Source organism: Lissotriton vulgaris, chromosome 3_1 (genome assembly GCF_964263255.1).
Source record: "Lissotriton vulgaris chromosome 3_1, aLisVul1.2, whole genome shotgun sequence".
In the NCBI taxonomy this organism is placed as follows: Eukaryota; Metazoa; Chordata; class Amphibia; order Caudata; family Salamandridae; genus Lissotriton; species Lissotriton vulgaris.
The window spans coordinates 1,041,237,971-1,041,254,007 of record NC_141689.1 but is presented as its reverse complement, the minus strand read 5'-3'; the positions used below and the strand labels follow the sequence as shown (position 1 = coordinate 1,041,254,007).

Here is a 16,037-nt window from a genome sequence, read left to right as displayed (position 1 = left end):
GTTCAGCTGAGTCCTCCTCGGCTTTCTCCGGGACTCCAGTGATGCGAACGTTCTGGCGTCGCGCCCGGCCTTCAAACTCATCCAGCCGGCGAGCCAGCAGTCCGTTAGCCATCTTCAAGTCGCGGACCTCGGTCTGCATATCAGACATGTCGTTGACTAGGCTTGATGTTTTAAGGTCCAGCGATTTCACCCGATCATTAGTTTTCCCAAGATCGGTCCTGATGAGATTGAGGTCGATCTTGAGGGTGTCCACCTTGCCAGACAGCGCCTCATGAAGGGTGTGCATCTCCGTCTTCACCCCAGCAATCGCTCCCATCACGTCCATGAGTGTGATTTCAGAGTCATCCGGGGACTCGTCCCGTATAGGATCTTTAGTTCGACCCGCCAGTCCCGGCGACCCCTTAGATTGCGAGAACCGCTCCGGAATGGTAGATTGGGACTGGTTTGGTTTTCTACTGACTCTCGGAGGCTTGCCTCTGTCCGGGTCCCCTTTACCCGCCATGTTGGCACACCAGGGTAGGATAGTCCCAGGGGGCGAAGAAGGCGTGAGGCTCACCCACAGTCGGACCGACAGGGTCTCGATGTCCACAAAAGGGAGTACTCAGCGCAGGGCTTAGAATCCTGGCACCCCAGCCGGGTCAAGGAGACTGAAACGAAGAGTTTCGTGAAGAGGCGCCGCTCGTACCCCTCGACGTCCGCCAGTGATGCAGGCGGGGTCACCAAAGTATCGACGAGCCAGCTAAGTCCAGGAAAGTCGGATTTTCATTCTGAAAAAGGGCGCCGCTTCAGCACCGACTCAGCAATAGTTTCCCACTATCGTGGGACAGGATAGGTGGCAGGATATTTGCGGAGGATCGGGAGGTCTTCGGAGCTCCGAGCTCGCGCGGCCATCTTGGTTGCCCGCGAAGCTCCTCCCTCTACAGGGTTATTTTTAGGGTTCAGGACTAGGTTTGGGTTTTGGGGTACAGGGGTATTTTTAGGGTTCAGGGGTAGGTTTTGGTTTTGGGGTACATGGGTATTTTAAGGGTTCAGGGCTAGGTTTGGGGTACATGGGTATTTTTAGGGTTCAGGGCTAGGTTTGGGTTTTGGGGTACATGGGTATTTTTAGGGTTCAGGGCTAGGTTTGGGTTTTGGGGTACAGGGTTATTTTTAGGGTTCAGGGCTAGGTTTGGGTTTTGAGGTACAGGGGTATTTATAAGGTTCAGGGCTAGATTTGGGTTTTGGGGTACAGGGGTATTTTTAGGGTTTAGGGATGGGTTTGGGTTTTGGGGTACAGGTTATATTTATAGGGTTACGATGGGTTAGTGTTTAAGGGTGTTGGGGTATTTTAAGGAGTAAGGGTGGGTTATGATTATGGGGTGCAGGGGTATTTAAAGGGAGCAGGGTGGGATTAGCACACAATATGAGACATGGCATGAAGGGCGAACGTACCACACGCCCCCAGCGTTTGTCACGCCCCCAGCACACGCCCACAGTACAACGCAGACACTCCCACAAGGGACTACTTTGCTGGCACGGTTCTTTTACCTTTTAAATGTATATGGTGGGCGTCTGCATAGCCTATGTCCTTCTGCTGCAACTGCCCTTTCCAACGCTGTATTGGGTGTTGTGATTGGTGCTGTGGTTCCTGACATTACCCGCCTCAAAGGTTTGGGCTCTCTCTTTATTATATTAGTATGGATAGGATTTTCAATTGGCTTTCTTTCTAGGAGGAATTAATGGTTGTTGCACCATGTCTAAAGTGGTATCTGTGGCCTGGCAAAAACATTTTCCAATTAGGGCAGCCTCTAGTTAAGCTTTCTAATCAACCCTGCACACCATACAGTGGTAATTTTCAATTTGACCAAGCTATTCTTCACTCCATGTTCAGGTAAATGTGGAATTGTGTTCTAGCTCCACAGGGAAACTGTAGATAGGAGAATGGTAGACTGTAGAATTTAGAATACAAAACAACCTTACTTCTGTGGTTATTCCAGTGCTCCTAATCCATGCGTTCTCTCCTTATACTATCCGATCCCCGTTTACTACCCACTCTCCTTCGCCACCTCTTAATTGCTTAGCAGCCCCTTTGCTGGCCAACTTCTTGTCTGCCATCTCGGGTGATGTAAGGAATTTGCAGATGATTAAGCTACCAGTGAAAATTTCTTGGGCATGGATCCTTTTTTGCAACATTTTAGTTGTTTTCATTTTTTATTTTTTAAAGAAGCATGCGTTAATTATCAATGACTGCTAATGGGGGAAGCACATTCTCCCATAGTAACATGAACTGTGGAAGGGGAGAGTGTTGAGTTGTTGCAGAGGTATTGGATTTTCTGAATACCGTTCACTCTTTATTTTTCATTTTCAATTGATGTTTGATAGGATCGGGTCTACCCTGAGCTCCAGAAGTTCATGGCCAGGTCAGATATTCCATCTACCTCTGTCGGGAAGGATATCCTGTGGGAAAAGACCATTGCAAAAGCTGCTTCGATTCGGGATATCTGCAAGCAAAGGTAAAGAATGATGGTGTAGTGGTTTTTTCTCATTAACTGACTCCATCTGTAGATTCAGAGCTTTAAACAGTGTTTTTGTCTATTGGATTAGTGTGGGGGATGCAAATTTCAATCTGGGAATGGGCTTAATGTGAATAAACAACAATGCCACTGCCTGCAGCAGTACAGAGTAGAACACATAGCTTGTGTTCCTATTGAATATGGTATGTTACAGCTATCGTAGATCATGGTAAACTTTGAGAGGTGATGTGTCTGTCTTTAATTTTCAATTTTCTTACTATTTTGCAGTCGCCTGTAAGCACTTTAATCATAAATCCTACCTCACTTTGCATTGTACATAAATTGTGTTGGCTCTTTGCTGTTTAGTCGGATTTTCGTTTTGTTATGTTCAGGGGGCGGTAACATTTCGGGTTTTAGGCCTCCGCAGTCCCTGCTGGCTCCCCATCCTGCGGTGGCCGGCATTGCTTTTGGACAGAGGTAGCTGCTGAACTTGCAGCTCCCTCTGTCTAAAAGTAATTATGCTCCGCTTCGTTCATGCTAGAGCATTTGACATCCTATCGCTTGTACGAAGCAGAGCAGAGTTTGATATGGCTTGGCGGGAGCTGTGCTCCAGCCAAGCCATAGCAAAGTGCAATGTCCTGGGGGTGGGCACCCCGAAACATTCCTGGAGCTGGCCCCGGCGGTCCCTAGGGCCGTTATTGGCTCCAGGAAGGGGGCCATGTGGCCCTACTCCATTGTTTGATTTAGCCCCGGGAAAGTGGGGGTCCCCGGGGCTCAGGGGTGGGCTGTGTGGCCCTCCAACAATTGTTTCGTTAAAGCTCTGGGGAGCTGGCGGTCCCCAGGGCTAGGGGGGTCCAAGAGGTCCCCCCAGTTATAATTAAAGAAGCCCCGGGAAGGAGGAGGTCCCCGGGGCAATATTCAGCCCAGGAGAGAGGGCCCGTATGCCCCCTCCATTATTAAGAAATGCCCCTGGGACCTGGCCCACCCGGGAGGATGAAAATGTTTTTGGATTTTAATTTTCAGCCGGATACGCGGATCCCGCCGAAAATGTAAAGAGAAAATGCTTTTTTTTTGGCCCCCCACCCCTCCAAAGGCATAGGGCGTCAAGTTGTTTCTACCCTGGCCCCTTTTCTTTTTTTCTTTTTTTCCATATTTTTTGTGGGACTCGGTTAAACCGAGTCCCTAGATGGCTGCCAACACTTCCTGGTTGAAGTGTTGGCAGCCAATCAAATTTTTTGTAGCATTTCAGTAGGATTTTGGGCTACCACATATCTACATTTTTTAAACTTAAATATACCTGAAACTACAGAATGGATATACACCAAATCACAAAAGCAAGCTTTCTGGAGCAACATCTAGCTTTCTGCCAAATTTGGTGTAATTCCGTTCAGTGGTTAGGTCTGTAGTCGTGTTCAATAAATAAAAAATTCTCGTAGACCTAACATGGGGAAATCATTTTGGAACCACCCTTTTTTCTCTGCCTTTGCTTGAAGGGTCACCCAGAAACTTTCAACACAGCAAAAAGGGGATGTTTTTTGAAAATTTCGTGAAGATTCGTCAATCAAAGCCAAAGTAATTGGCAAAACAAAAAACGCTTTTCCTATGGAAATTTTGGTCCTAACTATGACTACCTACTGGCTATTGCCAGAGGTATTCTATATATTACCTAGTGGCAGTCACCACTAGGTAGTTATAGTTAGGATTGCTTTTCCATAGGAAAACGTTTTTTGTGTTGCTCATAACTTTGGCCCCATTTGATGACTCTCCACGAAAGTTTCTGAAAAGCTGCTACTTTTTGACTACTTACTCCCGCACTCTGTGGGACCTGGTTGCCTAAGTGCTGCCACAGGTCCCCGGAGGAGATCTGAGCTGTACTCTCTCAGAGTGTTGCCAACAGAAGAGACTCATTATAAACAATGGGGTATTCCCAAATGGTCCCTGGAACTGGGTATCGGTTATTATAAAGAAACAATGGTCCTGGACCAATTATTCAAGGAAGAGTTAGATTAACAGAATTATCTACGTATTTGAGCTTACATTAATCAGCTCACAGACGTCTGTAAATCGTGAAAATAATTAAAACAAACAGATGTGCAGAAAAACCACTAAGTATTATTACAATATATTTATTTAATCATTTAAAGGAACAATCATTAGAGGGTCAGGAAGGTAGGAGAATGTTCTAGGGAACGTGTAAGAAAGAGTGCTCAAGTGTATATATAGGAGTCAAGAGAGCTCAAAGTGTGTAGAAAAGTAAAGGGCATATATTTACAAGACTGTACAAAACTGATATCCAATAAACAGTTAGATGAAACCTGGCCACATGCAAATTATTAATTTGAATTATATTTTCTAAAGTTGTAAGGAGAGTTTCCTTAAGGCTGTAAACAGGGGTAATGGGGAAGGGGAAATTGTTTCAGGTGCGGTAGAGGGTATCGTTGACGTTTCGATCCGGCTTACCGGCAACCGAGGGACTTTAATACCTGAGCCATGCGGATCTTGATCTTCAGGGACAAGGAGACAGATGAAGTGATCCTCATCAATCTTGCAGTGCTCAATTGGAGTCCAAAACCTGGTTACACCAATGCCCGTAAAGTGGCAACGGCCAACAGGGCTGTTTTGGACGGAGCGCAGTTTCAGTATTATCCTCCCTAGCAGCTAGTCCAGGATATTTAGGCTATGATACCGATATTTCAGCCTCTATCCTGGATTTCAGAGAGACAGCCCTGAAGCAGTTGAGTTTCATGGCCTATTGGTAACGCATGCCTAGTGGCATATGTGGGCTCTGCAGTGGGAATTGAAATTTCAATGGGCACAGCATCAGGGGAACCTCTCCGACATGTTCAGGGGTGGTGTCTAACGAACCGTGATTGGGTCTGGAGCTGACCCCTCTTCCTTCTCCAACCAGAACTCACAGTAGTGACAGATGCTTCACTCCTGAGATGGGACTTACCGCTGCTCATTGCCTATAGTTCTTGACGGCAGAGCTCCACCGCTACATGGTGTGGTCGATTGAACTGTGCCTTTGCCAGCAACACGAACCCTCATATACCAGTTATTGTAGGTCCCAGGCGGGGAACATTCTTAATCTGTTGCTCCTCTTCTCCTCTTTGCTTCTCCTTGTTATTCCGTCTCTACACTTACTCTTTTTGGATACCCATTACTGCCTTCTGTAGTTCAGGCTGGCTTAACTTCATCTCAATCAAGTCCCACATTGCCTGACTACACATGCACAAATGATGATTTTTATACTAAGCCTTAATGTTAGAGGCCTCAATTTCCCTGTAAAATGCCTGGAAACTTCTCTCCTTCCTTAGAGATGCCAAATGTGACGTCTGTTTTTTTGCAGGAGACCCACCTGCTTCGGGTGGACTGGAGACAGATGCACTACCCCTGGTTTGACAGCCAGTATTTTTCATCTGGGGTTGTCAAGAAGGCGGGGGTCGCAGTTCTTCTTGCAACACACTTTCTGGAACGGGTGACACAGGTTTATACCGATTTACCTGGCAGGTTTTTGGCTTTGCGTATAGGCCTAATAGGGCATGGGTTCACTCTAGCAACTATTCATGCTCCCAATGACAATCAAGAAGCATTTATTAAGGATGCCCTGATCCAAGTGCTAACTACACGGAATGTGGATTTTTTTTTGTGGGTGGAGACTTTAACATAGTAATGGATGTGCAAAGGGATAGGTCCACACCTAGGATGGGTCAAGTTGGAGGCCTTACCCCGGCTGCTAGACATTTGCTGATGATTGTGGGTCTCACAGACATATGGAGGCATACCCACCCAACAAATAGAGAATATAGTTTTTTTCTCTGATGCACACCAAACATGCGCATAAACTTTTTTCTAACCTCTCCATGTATTATACAGTGGGTGTTGTCAGTGGACATTTGGGCTGCAGCACTTTCTAATCATTCTCCGATAGTGCTTAATACACCCCCCACAACGGTCAGCCAGCCCCCAAGATCTGGTGACTCAATGTGAACATTCTCACATACGACCACATACTCACAGACATCTCAACAGCTATTGCCTCATTCTTACAGCTTAACGAGACACCAGGCACCTTTGTTTAAACTCTGTGGAAAACCTTACAGGTGGTTACACATGGCCACTTTATTGCTGTGACCACATGTTACAATAGGGGCAGGTGTGACATGCTGCTCCAATGAGAAAACCAGGTTAAAGACCTAGAAATCTCCCATATGCAATCCAGTTCCCTGGCAACTCATTATCAGCTGACTGCAGCATGAATAATGTTAAAGGCATTTGACATGGGTAAGGCAGAATACGAACTCCTTAGGGTGAAACAGCAGTACTACTCTGGGGGTAAAAAGACTGGCCGTATGCTGGCACATTGCCTCAGAGCACAAGCAGTGGGCTGTAAAATCACTGAACTGGTGGGGCAGGATTGCTCCCCGCCGTCTCGGGACAAAGACAGCACCCATGATTTTGAGAACTTTTGTGTCACATTATATACGGCGGAAGCTCTGTCGATAGCCGATATTGCAGCCTACCTCTCGAGGGTACCCCTTTCTACCATTCTGCAGGCCGCCATGCCTTCCCTTGATGAAGATATCACTACAACAGAGGTCCTTCTGGCAATAAAGCATTTGAACCTGGGTAAGGCTCCTGAGCACAATAGTTATGATGCTGAATTTTATATATCTTTCCGTGCAGAGCTGGTGCCCTTATTAGCACGCCTCTTCAATGTGTTAGCACCTATAGCGCGTTTTTTAAATCGGTGTGCTTAGCCACTTTCATTGTGATCCCTAAGGCCGGTAAGGACCTTAGGGAATGTGCTTCGTATCGTCCGATCTTGCTTTTGAATGTTGAAGCAAAAATGTTCACAACTATTTTGGTATGTAAATTAGCTCCTTATGTGCCGTGGTTAGTAGACCCCGATCAAACTGGTTTTGTTCCGGAGCAGGGATGTAGTGACAACACAAAATGGGTCTGTCCCCTACTGGATAAAGTGCAGCATTCCCAGGTGCCGGCCCCCTTCCTGTCAATTGATGCGGAAAACGCCTTTGACCGGGTTCATTGGCCTTCCGCCACATGGTTCTTGAACGTCTGGGCCTGCAATTTCATCAATGGGTCCATTGCTGCACAGCTCGTCCAGAGCTAGAGTGCGTGTAAATGGGCTGCTATCTGTACCATTTGCAATTGCTCGTGTGACTAGGCAGGGCTGCCCCTATTGCCCCTACTCCTTTGGAGCCTTTTGCAGAACGGGCACGTGGCCTTTCCCAAATTGTGATACAAAAGGGGATGATGGACAGAGCGTTTGAGCAAATCAAACAATCACCCCCAGTCAACTGATCTGGGTTTAATCCATCACCATTCTTTAGCTCACTCAGCCACCCCAGTTCAGACATGGCCATATGCAAATCAGTCTGACCCTGTGCCTCATGGGAACAGTCCAGCCCGAACTGCCAAGCCATGTCTTCCCTGGACCGGAAACAAGCATCCTGGGACCGGTTTCGGATTCATAATCCTCCTCAGCCTGGCTATCTTGAATCCAGTGGCCAAGTGAGCAAGGGACTCACGTCTGAGCATACCCTGCCAACTTAGGGCGAACAAAGCAATACGAAAGGGGATGATGGACAGAGCGTTTGAGCAAATGAAACACTCACCCCAGTCATCTGATCTGGGTTTAATCCATCACCATTCTTTAGCTCACTCAGCCACCCCAGTTCAGACATGGCCATATGCAAATCAGTCTGACCCTGTGCCTCATGGGAACAGTCCAGCCCGAACTGCCAAGCCATGTCTTCCCTGGACCGGAAACAAGCATCCTGGGACCGGTTTCGGATTCATAATCCTCATCAGCCAGGCTATCTTGAATCCAGTGGCCAAGTGAGCAAGGGACTCACATCTGAGCATACCCTGCCAACTTAGGGCGGACAAAGCGATACAAAAGGGGATGATGGACAGAGCGTTTGAACGAATCAAGCACTCACCCCCAGTCAACTGATCTGGTTTTAATCCATCACCATTCTTTAGCTCACTCAGCCACCCCAGTTCAGACATGGCCATTTGCAAATCAGTCTGACCCTGTGCCTCATGGGAACAGTCCAGCCCGAACTGCCAAGCCATATCTTCCCTGGACCTGAAACAAGCATCAAATTGCGGGCATTGGAAGGGGAGATAGGGAGCATAAAATGATGCTGTATGTGGATGATGTTCACCTGACTCTAACTGACCCCTACACTTGTTAGGTGCAGTAATGGAAGAATTGGAGGCATTTGTTGGAACATCTGGTTTTGAAACCAACTTACAGAAATCCTCCATACTCAATTTGTCCATCCCCGCCACGATACAAGCCCGACTTGCCTCCCAGTTCACCTTCAGGTGGGCGGAGCAAGGACTAACATATCTAGGTCTGCAGCTATAGTCAACACTCGAAAGTACAGCGGCACATAATTATAGCAGGAGCCTTTTGGCGACTGCACAAACGGATCGTTCCTGGTAGAAGTGCCTTGTTCTTTCTTGACTGGGTCGCCTGGCAGCAGTCAAGATGACCCTCCTGCCTAAAATCCTTTATTTAATGCAAGCGCTGCCCCTACAACTTCTCCCATGAATACTGGACAAACTGCAATTCCTTATTTGGGATAGTAAGCGTGCACGGATGGCCAAGTCATGTGCTTATTTTCCAAAATATGCCTGGCGGTTTGGAGGTTTCTAACTTGCAATGCTACTATCTGTTCGGTCACAACCTCGCACTGAAAAAAACACTGGTGCTTCATTGACCAGGCGGTAATTGGCATCCCCATATGGAAGGTGCCCTAGTTACCAAAACACTATAGACCGGCAGGAGTTTATATTTCTCCAGTGGTACGCACAACGGTGGGAGTGTGGGATAGAGTGCAGCTGAAACAAGGCGTATTTACCCTTCTGTGTCCACAGATGCCGATAGAAAATCCGGATTTTCCTCCAGCACTCAGTGGGACTGCCTTTGCTGACTGACAGGAGGCTAATAGCAAGCGCGTAGGTGACCTATTTGACATTAATAGTCTCATGAACTTTTAACGCTCCAGTCGGCATTTGGTCTCCCTGCCAGCGCTCGCTGGCAAAACATGGCTGTTTGTCACTGGGGGACGCAGCCTTGGCTTTCTACTCATGCTAGTTGAGGGCTTACACCCTTTGAGAAATGGCTTCTTACTCACTCTTCCGACAAGAGGATCCTATCCGGCATTTATTGCCTTCGTCTTACTCCCCGCACGCCACTAAAATCTGCTGCAATGTTTAGATGGGAGAGGGAATGCGTGTGCACTTTCAAGGACAACAAGCATTGGAAATGCAATAGGTCTGGCATTAGGAATGTTTGAGCTATTGGTATTGTAAATGACGCTTTTTTTTATATATGTGTTGGTTTTGAAAGTAGCAAAATGAATAGCTTTGTCAGTTACAATGTCAATAGTTTTAACTTTTGCAAATGTGACACCTATAGCATTTGTAATGCAATGTGTGTTGTATTTACGTGACGCTGTCTACCACTATTGCCCTCTTCTCCTCCGCCCCCACTGCCTTCCATGGACTTTCTTTTACCCATGATTCAAGTATGTAACAACGAAGGAAAAAGCAATGTAATGTGTAAACAGTTGGAAATGGGCATAAAGACTAGAACAAAGACTAACACCATGAGCTGGCAAATATATAGTACAATAGACCATGCACCCAAAGTTCCAAACGTTGATTGGCAGTTTGTAAGAATAACGTCCGGTATCAACAATCTATGTCCTGCTCAGTCCGACACACAGATGCAAAAGAAAGAGAGGGGGCTCACAGTACCTTTACAATAGGAGGGGTATCACTGCTGTTGACCACAGCCAAGGGACAGGAGACAGAGGCGTGGTCCAGCCCAGCCTCTTCTGGTCTGGCCCGCCCTTGGCTCGAGCTTTGCCCGGGCTAGTCCTGTGCCGCGGGATGCCAGCAGTGCTTTTGTTAGGACTCTGGGCGCTTAGGTGACGTTGGTGCGCCGGCCTGGGGTCGCTGGGAATTGAAGTTCCTGGATGGTGGGTTAAGGCAAGCAGTTCCCCTCACTGCGATGTTGGAGCTTGTCGAGCCGTTCCCCTCACAGCAATGTGGTTTAGAGCAAAGCCGTTCCCCTCATGGCGAGTAAAAGCGCGTCCCGCACTGGGGGATACCAGCAGCGCTTTTGTTAGGGCTCCGTGCGCTCAGGTGACGTTGGTGCGCTGGCCCGGGGTCGCTGGGAAATTAAGTTCCTGGATGGTGGGTTAAGGCAAGCCCATGTCAATATTGGAGCGTGTGGAGCCGTTCCCCTCACGGCAATGTGGTTTAGAGCTCACGGCAAGTAAAAGCACATCCGCATTTTAAAATTTCCATAGCACTGGGTTTTCACCTTTAACTTGGTGCTAGCACAACAAAGATAAACAAGCATTGGCATACAGGGGAGGGGGCGGAGCGGGGGTGTGGGAGGTCACCCGGAGTTGTGTTTAAAGTTTTTTAAAAAAGTAGACACGGCCTGCGGCTGCCGGCCGTGAAAGTGAAAGTACGGCCGGCCGGCCGTGTCTCGGGGGAAATACAGATTTAAAAGTGACATGGCAGGCAGGGGAGGGGGCGGAGCGGGGGTGTGGGAGGAGGGAGAGCGGATTAAGGAGAGCGGGAGGAGGCAGCGAGTAGTTTAGCGAGCCAAGACGGAGGGCATTGCTGTGGGGAGGGGGAGGAGAAATGCGACACGGCAGGCAGGGGAGGGGGCGGAGTGGGGGTGTGGGAGGAGTGCGGCTGAGGGAAAGCGCATCCGCATTTTAAAATTTCCATAGCACTGGGTTTTCACCTTTAACTTTGTGCTAGCACAACAAAGATAAACAAGCATTGGCATACAGGGGAGGGGGCGGAGCGGGGGTGTGGGAGGTCACCCGGAGTTGTGTTTAAAGTTTTTTTTAAAAGTAGACACGGCCTGCGGCTGCCGGCCATGAAAGTGAAAGTACGGCCGGCCGGCCGTGTCTCGGGGGAAATACAGATTTAAAAGTGACACGGCAGGCAGGGGAGAGGGCGGAGCAGGGGTGTGGGAGGAGGGAGAGCGGATTAAGGAGAGCGGAAGGAGGCAGCGAGTAGTTTAGCGAGCCAAGACGGAGGGCATTGCTGTGGGGAGGGGGGAGGAGAAATGCGACACGGCAGGCAGGGGAGGGGCGGAGCGGGGGTGTGGGAGGAGTGCGGCTGAGGGAACAGACGGCGATTTGGTGCTGTGCACGCGCATTTTAGGTCAATGCGCTTGCGCATTGACCTAAAACCGCACGGGCACAGCACCAAATCTCCTGTTGGGTAAAGTCTGTTTAAAGCTCTATAGTCTCGCTCTGCTCAATGCGCATGCGCATTGAGAGGCGAGACCTAAAAATGGAGTGACAGCTTACATCGTGCCCGGACCTCTTCCCTTAAAACCACCAATAAGGAGATGTTCCTGAAGATTGCACACTACTGGTATTTCACCCGAGCAAGGACCGCTCGCTGGGATCTGAGTAGGGATGGGAATTGATGGGGCCAGTGTTGGCAACAGGGTGCCCTTACACATTTGCCGTGGCAGTGCCCCAAATTGGGAACCTTTTGGGATGAAGTACTGGGGGCAGTAAAGACGATGTTTAACACTGATTTCCGTAATTTCCCAGCTATGTCCTTTTGGGTCTCCCCAATCCATTGACGTATCTGTTGAAATTCAGTAGAGGTAAAGTGATCGCAATGGCCTTGGGTGCACCTAAACAAGTTCTTTCTAAGTGGAGCACCAATGTCATATCGGTACATTTGGACTGGTTGCATAGACTGACTGAAAATGGAGTAACTAACTGCAGTAGCCTCACACACCCTTCCCCTGTTTGACCAAATGTGGTAGCCTTGTATCCAATATCTTTTGGAGGAATTTAGTGAGTTATCTTGTCCGCTTTATTTACGATCCTCCGACTGACCTCCCCAAATGACCCTCCCTCATAGTGGTCATCACTGCATCAGCCAGTTCCCTCCACTCCATCCAACAACCGCTCTGAATGGTATTGTACTCTTACCCCACTTTTCATTATATGTTATTTTAATGTCTTCTATTTTCCGCTGGTTTCGCCGAACCTACTCTGCTGCAATACCCAAGCTTTATAGTTGAACAGATCTCCACCGGCCGATGGATGTAGGTGAGCTGCAGGCCTCTTTTATTACAAATATAAAGATCTCAACCCCAAAAAGGAAACTTTAGGCTTGGCAAAAGTCTTCTTTTACCAGGTCGAAATGGCAGTTTATTACTGCACTGCAGGCTGCAGTGGCAGGTCTGACATATTTAAAAGGCTACTTTAGTGGGTTGCACAATTAATGCTGAAGACCCACTAGTAGCATTTAGTTTACAGGTCCTGGCTACATGTAGTACGATTTACTTGGGTCTTGCACATAAATGTGGCAATTAGATGTAGGCCAATTGTGCCATGTTTTAGGGAATGCGTAAATGCGCTTTAGCACTGGTTAGTAGTGGTAAAATGCACAGAGTCCTAAAGCCAACTAAAAGTAATTCCGCAAAACAGAAGGGGGGGAGGCAAAACGTTAGGGGGGCTACCACTCAAGTCTGTCTGGTCTGGAAACTTCCTATAAATTTGAAGACATTATCTTAAGATAGAACACAGCAATCGGAGCATGCAGTGCTCTGCAGTTATGGTTGTATCCTTGTACAGATGTTTTTTTTTCTTTGTCTTCTTAGGTCATATCTTCATGGAGCAGATATGTTGGCGGCTATTTCTCAAGTACTAAATGAATGCACAAAACCTGACCAAGCTACGCCCGCGGTGTTGGTTTTGCAAGGTCTACATGCACTTTGCCAAGCTGAGGTTAGTAATATTTATTTTGGGATATTGTCAATTTACATCTGAGCCAACCGCTGAGTAGAATGATTTAGGGTCAAAGTTTCCTAACGTGTGCCTCCTGTTAATCACAGATGTTTTCTTTAAAACAAAGTCTTCAAGTTTATTGTATGAAAATGAAGAAAAACATAGTTTTTTTTTAAAGTTCAGTATTATAAAAAAAGAGACCGTATTATTAAAAAAAAGTGAAATGTTAAGACTCTATTTGCATTCTTAACAACTACAATCTTTTCTTAATTTGTAATGTCACCAATCATTGCCCCAATAGAAGCTCATTATATGATTTAAAAAGACACAAGGGCATCCAAAATATATATGGATAAACTAAAGGGTGTATACAATGTTCTTTGCACCATCATTTAGCTTACTTTTTAGGAGGATAAATATAATGAAAAAGATGCCCATTCATAGATGGTGAAGTTGGCGGAGGGCTGTTTGACCTCCAAGCACGCAATTGAGATGTCGCTGGGCATGGTGAAGATGGGATTGCATCACACATGCTTTGTGCAGGTCTTCTTCTGGTTCAGCCTGGAAAAGCAGGCAGGATGCTAGAGATGCCTTTCAACGGTAAAGTAGTTTTCAGCAATGAAGTTGATGAGGCATTTTCCTCCGTCAAGGCTGACACGAGAGTTCTAACAACAGCCCTCCTTCACTCTTCCATTTGACTATCAATACCAGTTCCCACAGAAGAGCCAACAGAGGTTTGAGTCATAGTGGCACCCTAGAAGAGGGTGATAGCTGCCTTGTGGCGCTGCCCATGAGAACTTTTGAAGGCTCGGACAATAAAAAGATGGCCCTGCATGGCTGAGCATTTCTCATTTGTTGCAGCGGGACATAATCCAGTGGAAAGATGCAGGTACAGGTGAAAGATGTCAGTGGGGTATCCTGAAAATAGACCCTTTTCTGACTGGGAGCAGCAGCAAATGCTCTGCCTGGGATTCAGCATTGCTGGTGGGAGTGGGGGAGGGAACAGGATCTCCAAAGACTGGGAAGGTGAATTTCCCCAGTAGGTCTTCTGAACTGGATTATGTGGAAAATGTGGTGATGCCAGATTGGTGAAGGTTTACATGATTCCATGATTTGATCGATATTTAATACTTCCACAGCTCAAATTTTACCCTACCAAGGTATTGCTACTGACACATACAAAGTTCATGTCAGAGATAGGTGTCTGCTTCAGCTCCACCACGCTGGCCTTTTGGGTGTTCCTAGATTGTCAATGTTTAAGATGAGGTGAGTGCTGTATACACTGAACGTAAAAAGAGCATTCAACTACTATATCAATAGGACTGAAGTCCTAACTGTCCTTCTCATAAACCAGAAGACATTGATTACTTTTATCAGCTTGACTTTATTGAAGATTTGTTTTGATACAGAATACATTGGATGATTGTTGTCATGTAATCAACGTTACTCCTTGCATCTAAGTAGCAGTGTGTCTCAATAAGTGTAATGCACCTCTAGAAAGACTCATAGATGTGACAGCTCCCCTACCAGAACTGGTAATTCCACAGTTCAACGGCTGTAGATGGGGTGTTAATTGTAAATGTTGCTTTCCATGAGACTCTTAACTCTCAAAGTTGGAGACATATGTAATTGCCCTTATCGATTGTCCTGGAAATGACCACAGATATAAAAGGAATGTATAATAGTTATGGAGGACTAGGATAAAGGGCAGACTGATGATTATTTGGTTAACTCAAAATGGTAGGATTGGGCGTGAGGGAAAGAAAGTGGGAAAAGTCTCAACGAGATTGGGTGTGTCTGTCTTTTTTATTAGGCAAATTGATGGTTTGGGCATTTCGTATAGGAGATCCCAGTATATGTTTTCCTATTCAAACTATAACCCTTTAGCCTCCTGTGAGTGTTCCTGGTCACGCTTGCTCTATTTGCCTTAAGATAGCTCACACTTCTGAGAACATGTGAATGAGGTACAGATTTATGATAACTTACGCAGTCCAAACATTTACGTTTTCCCTTCAGTGGCTGTAATATATGAGGAGTAGCACTTTGGTCTGTACCATATGAGCCACAAACTATGCTTTATTCCTAGTTGCCTGTTGCCTGGTATGTGCCAGGGAAGAACTGACTAGAGCAGCCCCCTTGCTAATTGTACCACGCCTCTTGGCTGCTTTTGACATCCAGTCCTGTGCCTCCTCACCTGTATGTATGACCGTTATTTTCAGGCCTGTATTCTCTTGCAATTGGAATTTTGCTCTTTTTAACCTGTATCATTTACGAATACCTTGGAGGATGTTTTTCACTAAGGCTCTAAACAATTTTAATAGAAAATGCACCTTCCTCATCTTTACAAACTTCCAGAATGTTGAAGTTTACAGCTCTACGTTTATCTTAAAAAATGTTTAGCCTTTTTGTCATATTGTGTTGCATTCCTATCTCGTGGTAGGAGGGAAACCTCCTCCCCTTGCTATTCCTGGATGTTTACTTTTGAAACAATAAATATATTTTTCATTGCTGTTTTTAATACTTTTCTTCTGCTGTGACAGATTAAAAGATTACGCAGGGGTTTGGATTTTTACACCTCAACATTCCAGATTGGCCAACCTGTTAACTTGAGAAGTCTTTTCACTATTTTTAGGCAGGTGGCCATCTATCCTCATCTGCAATATTGGCAATGCTGCTACCCCTCAGACTTCTCTTCCATCTATCTGAGCAGTCTTTGCAAGTT

At 46.6% G+C, this 16,037-nt stretch overlaps 1 protein-coding gene across 1 annotated transcript in view; it reads left to right on the top strand.

Annotated features, from left to right (window-relative positions):
* FOCAD (focadhesin) overlaps positions 1 to 16,037 on the top strand; it is a 1,219,893-nt gene that overhangs the window by 516,091 nt on the left and 687,765 nt on the right. The window contains exons 16-17 of the mRNA XM_086961452.1: positions 2,362 to 2,492; positions 13,189 to 13,315. Of these exons, the coding sequence (XP_086817578.1) occupies positions 2,362 to 2,492; positions 13,189 to 13,315 (258 nt within the window). The remainder of the gene's footprint in view (positions 1 to 2,361; positions 2,493 to 13,188; positions 13,316 to 16,037) is intronic.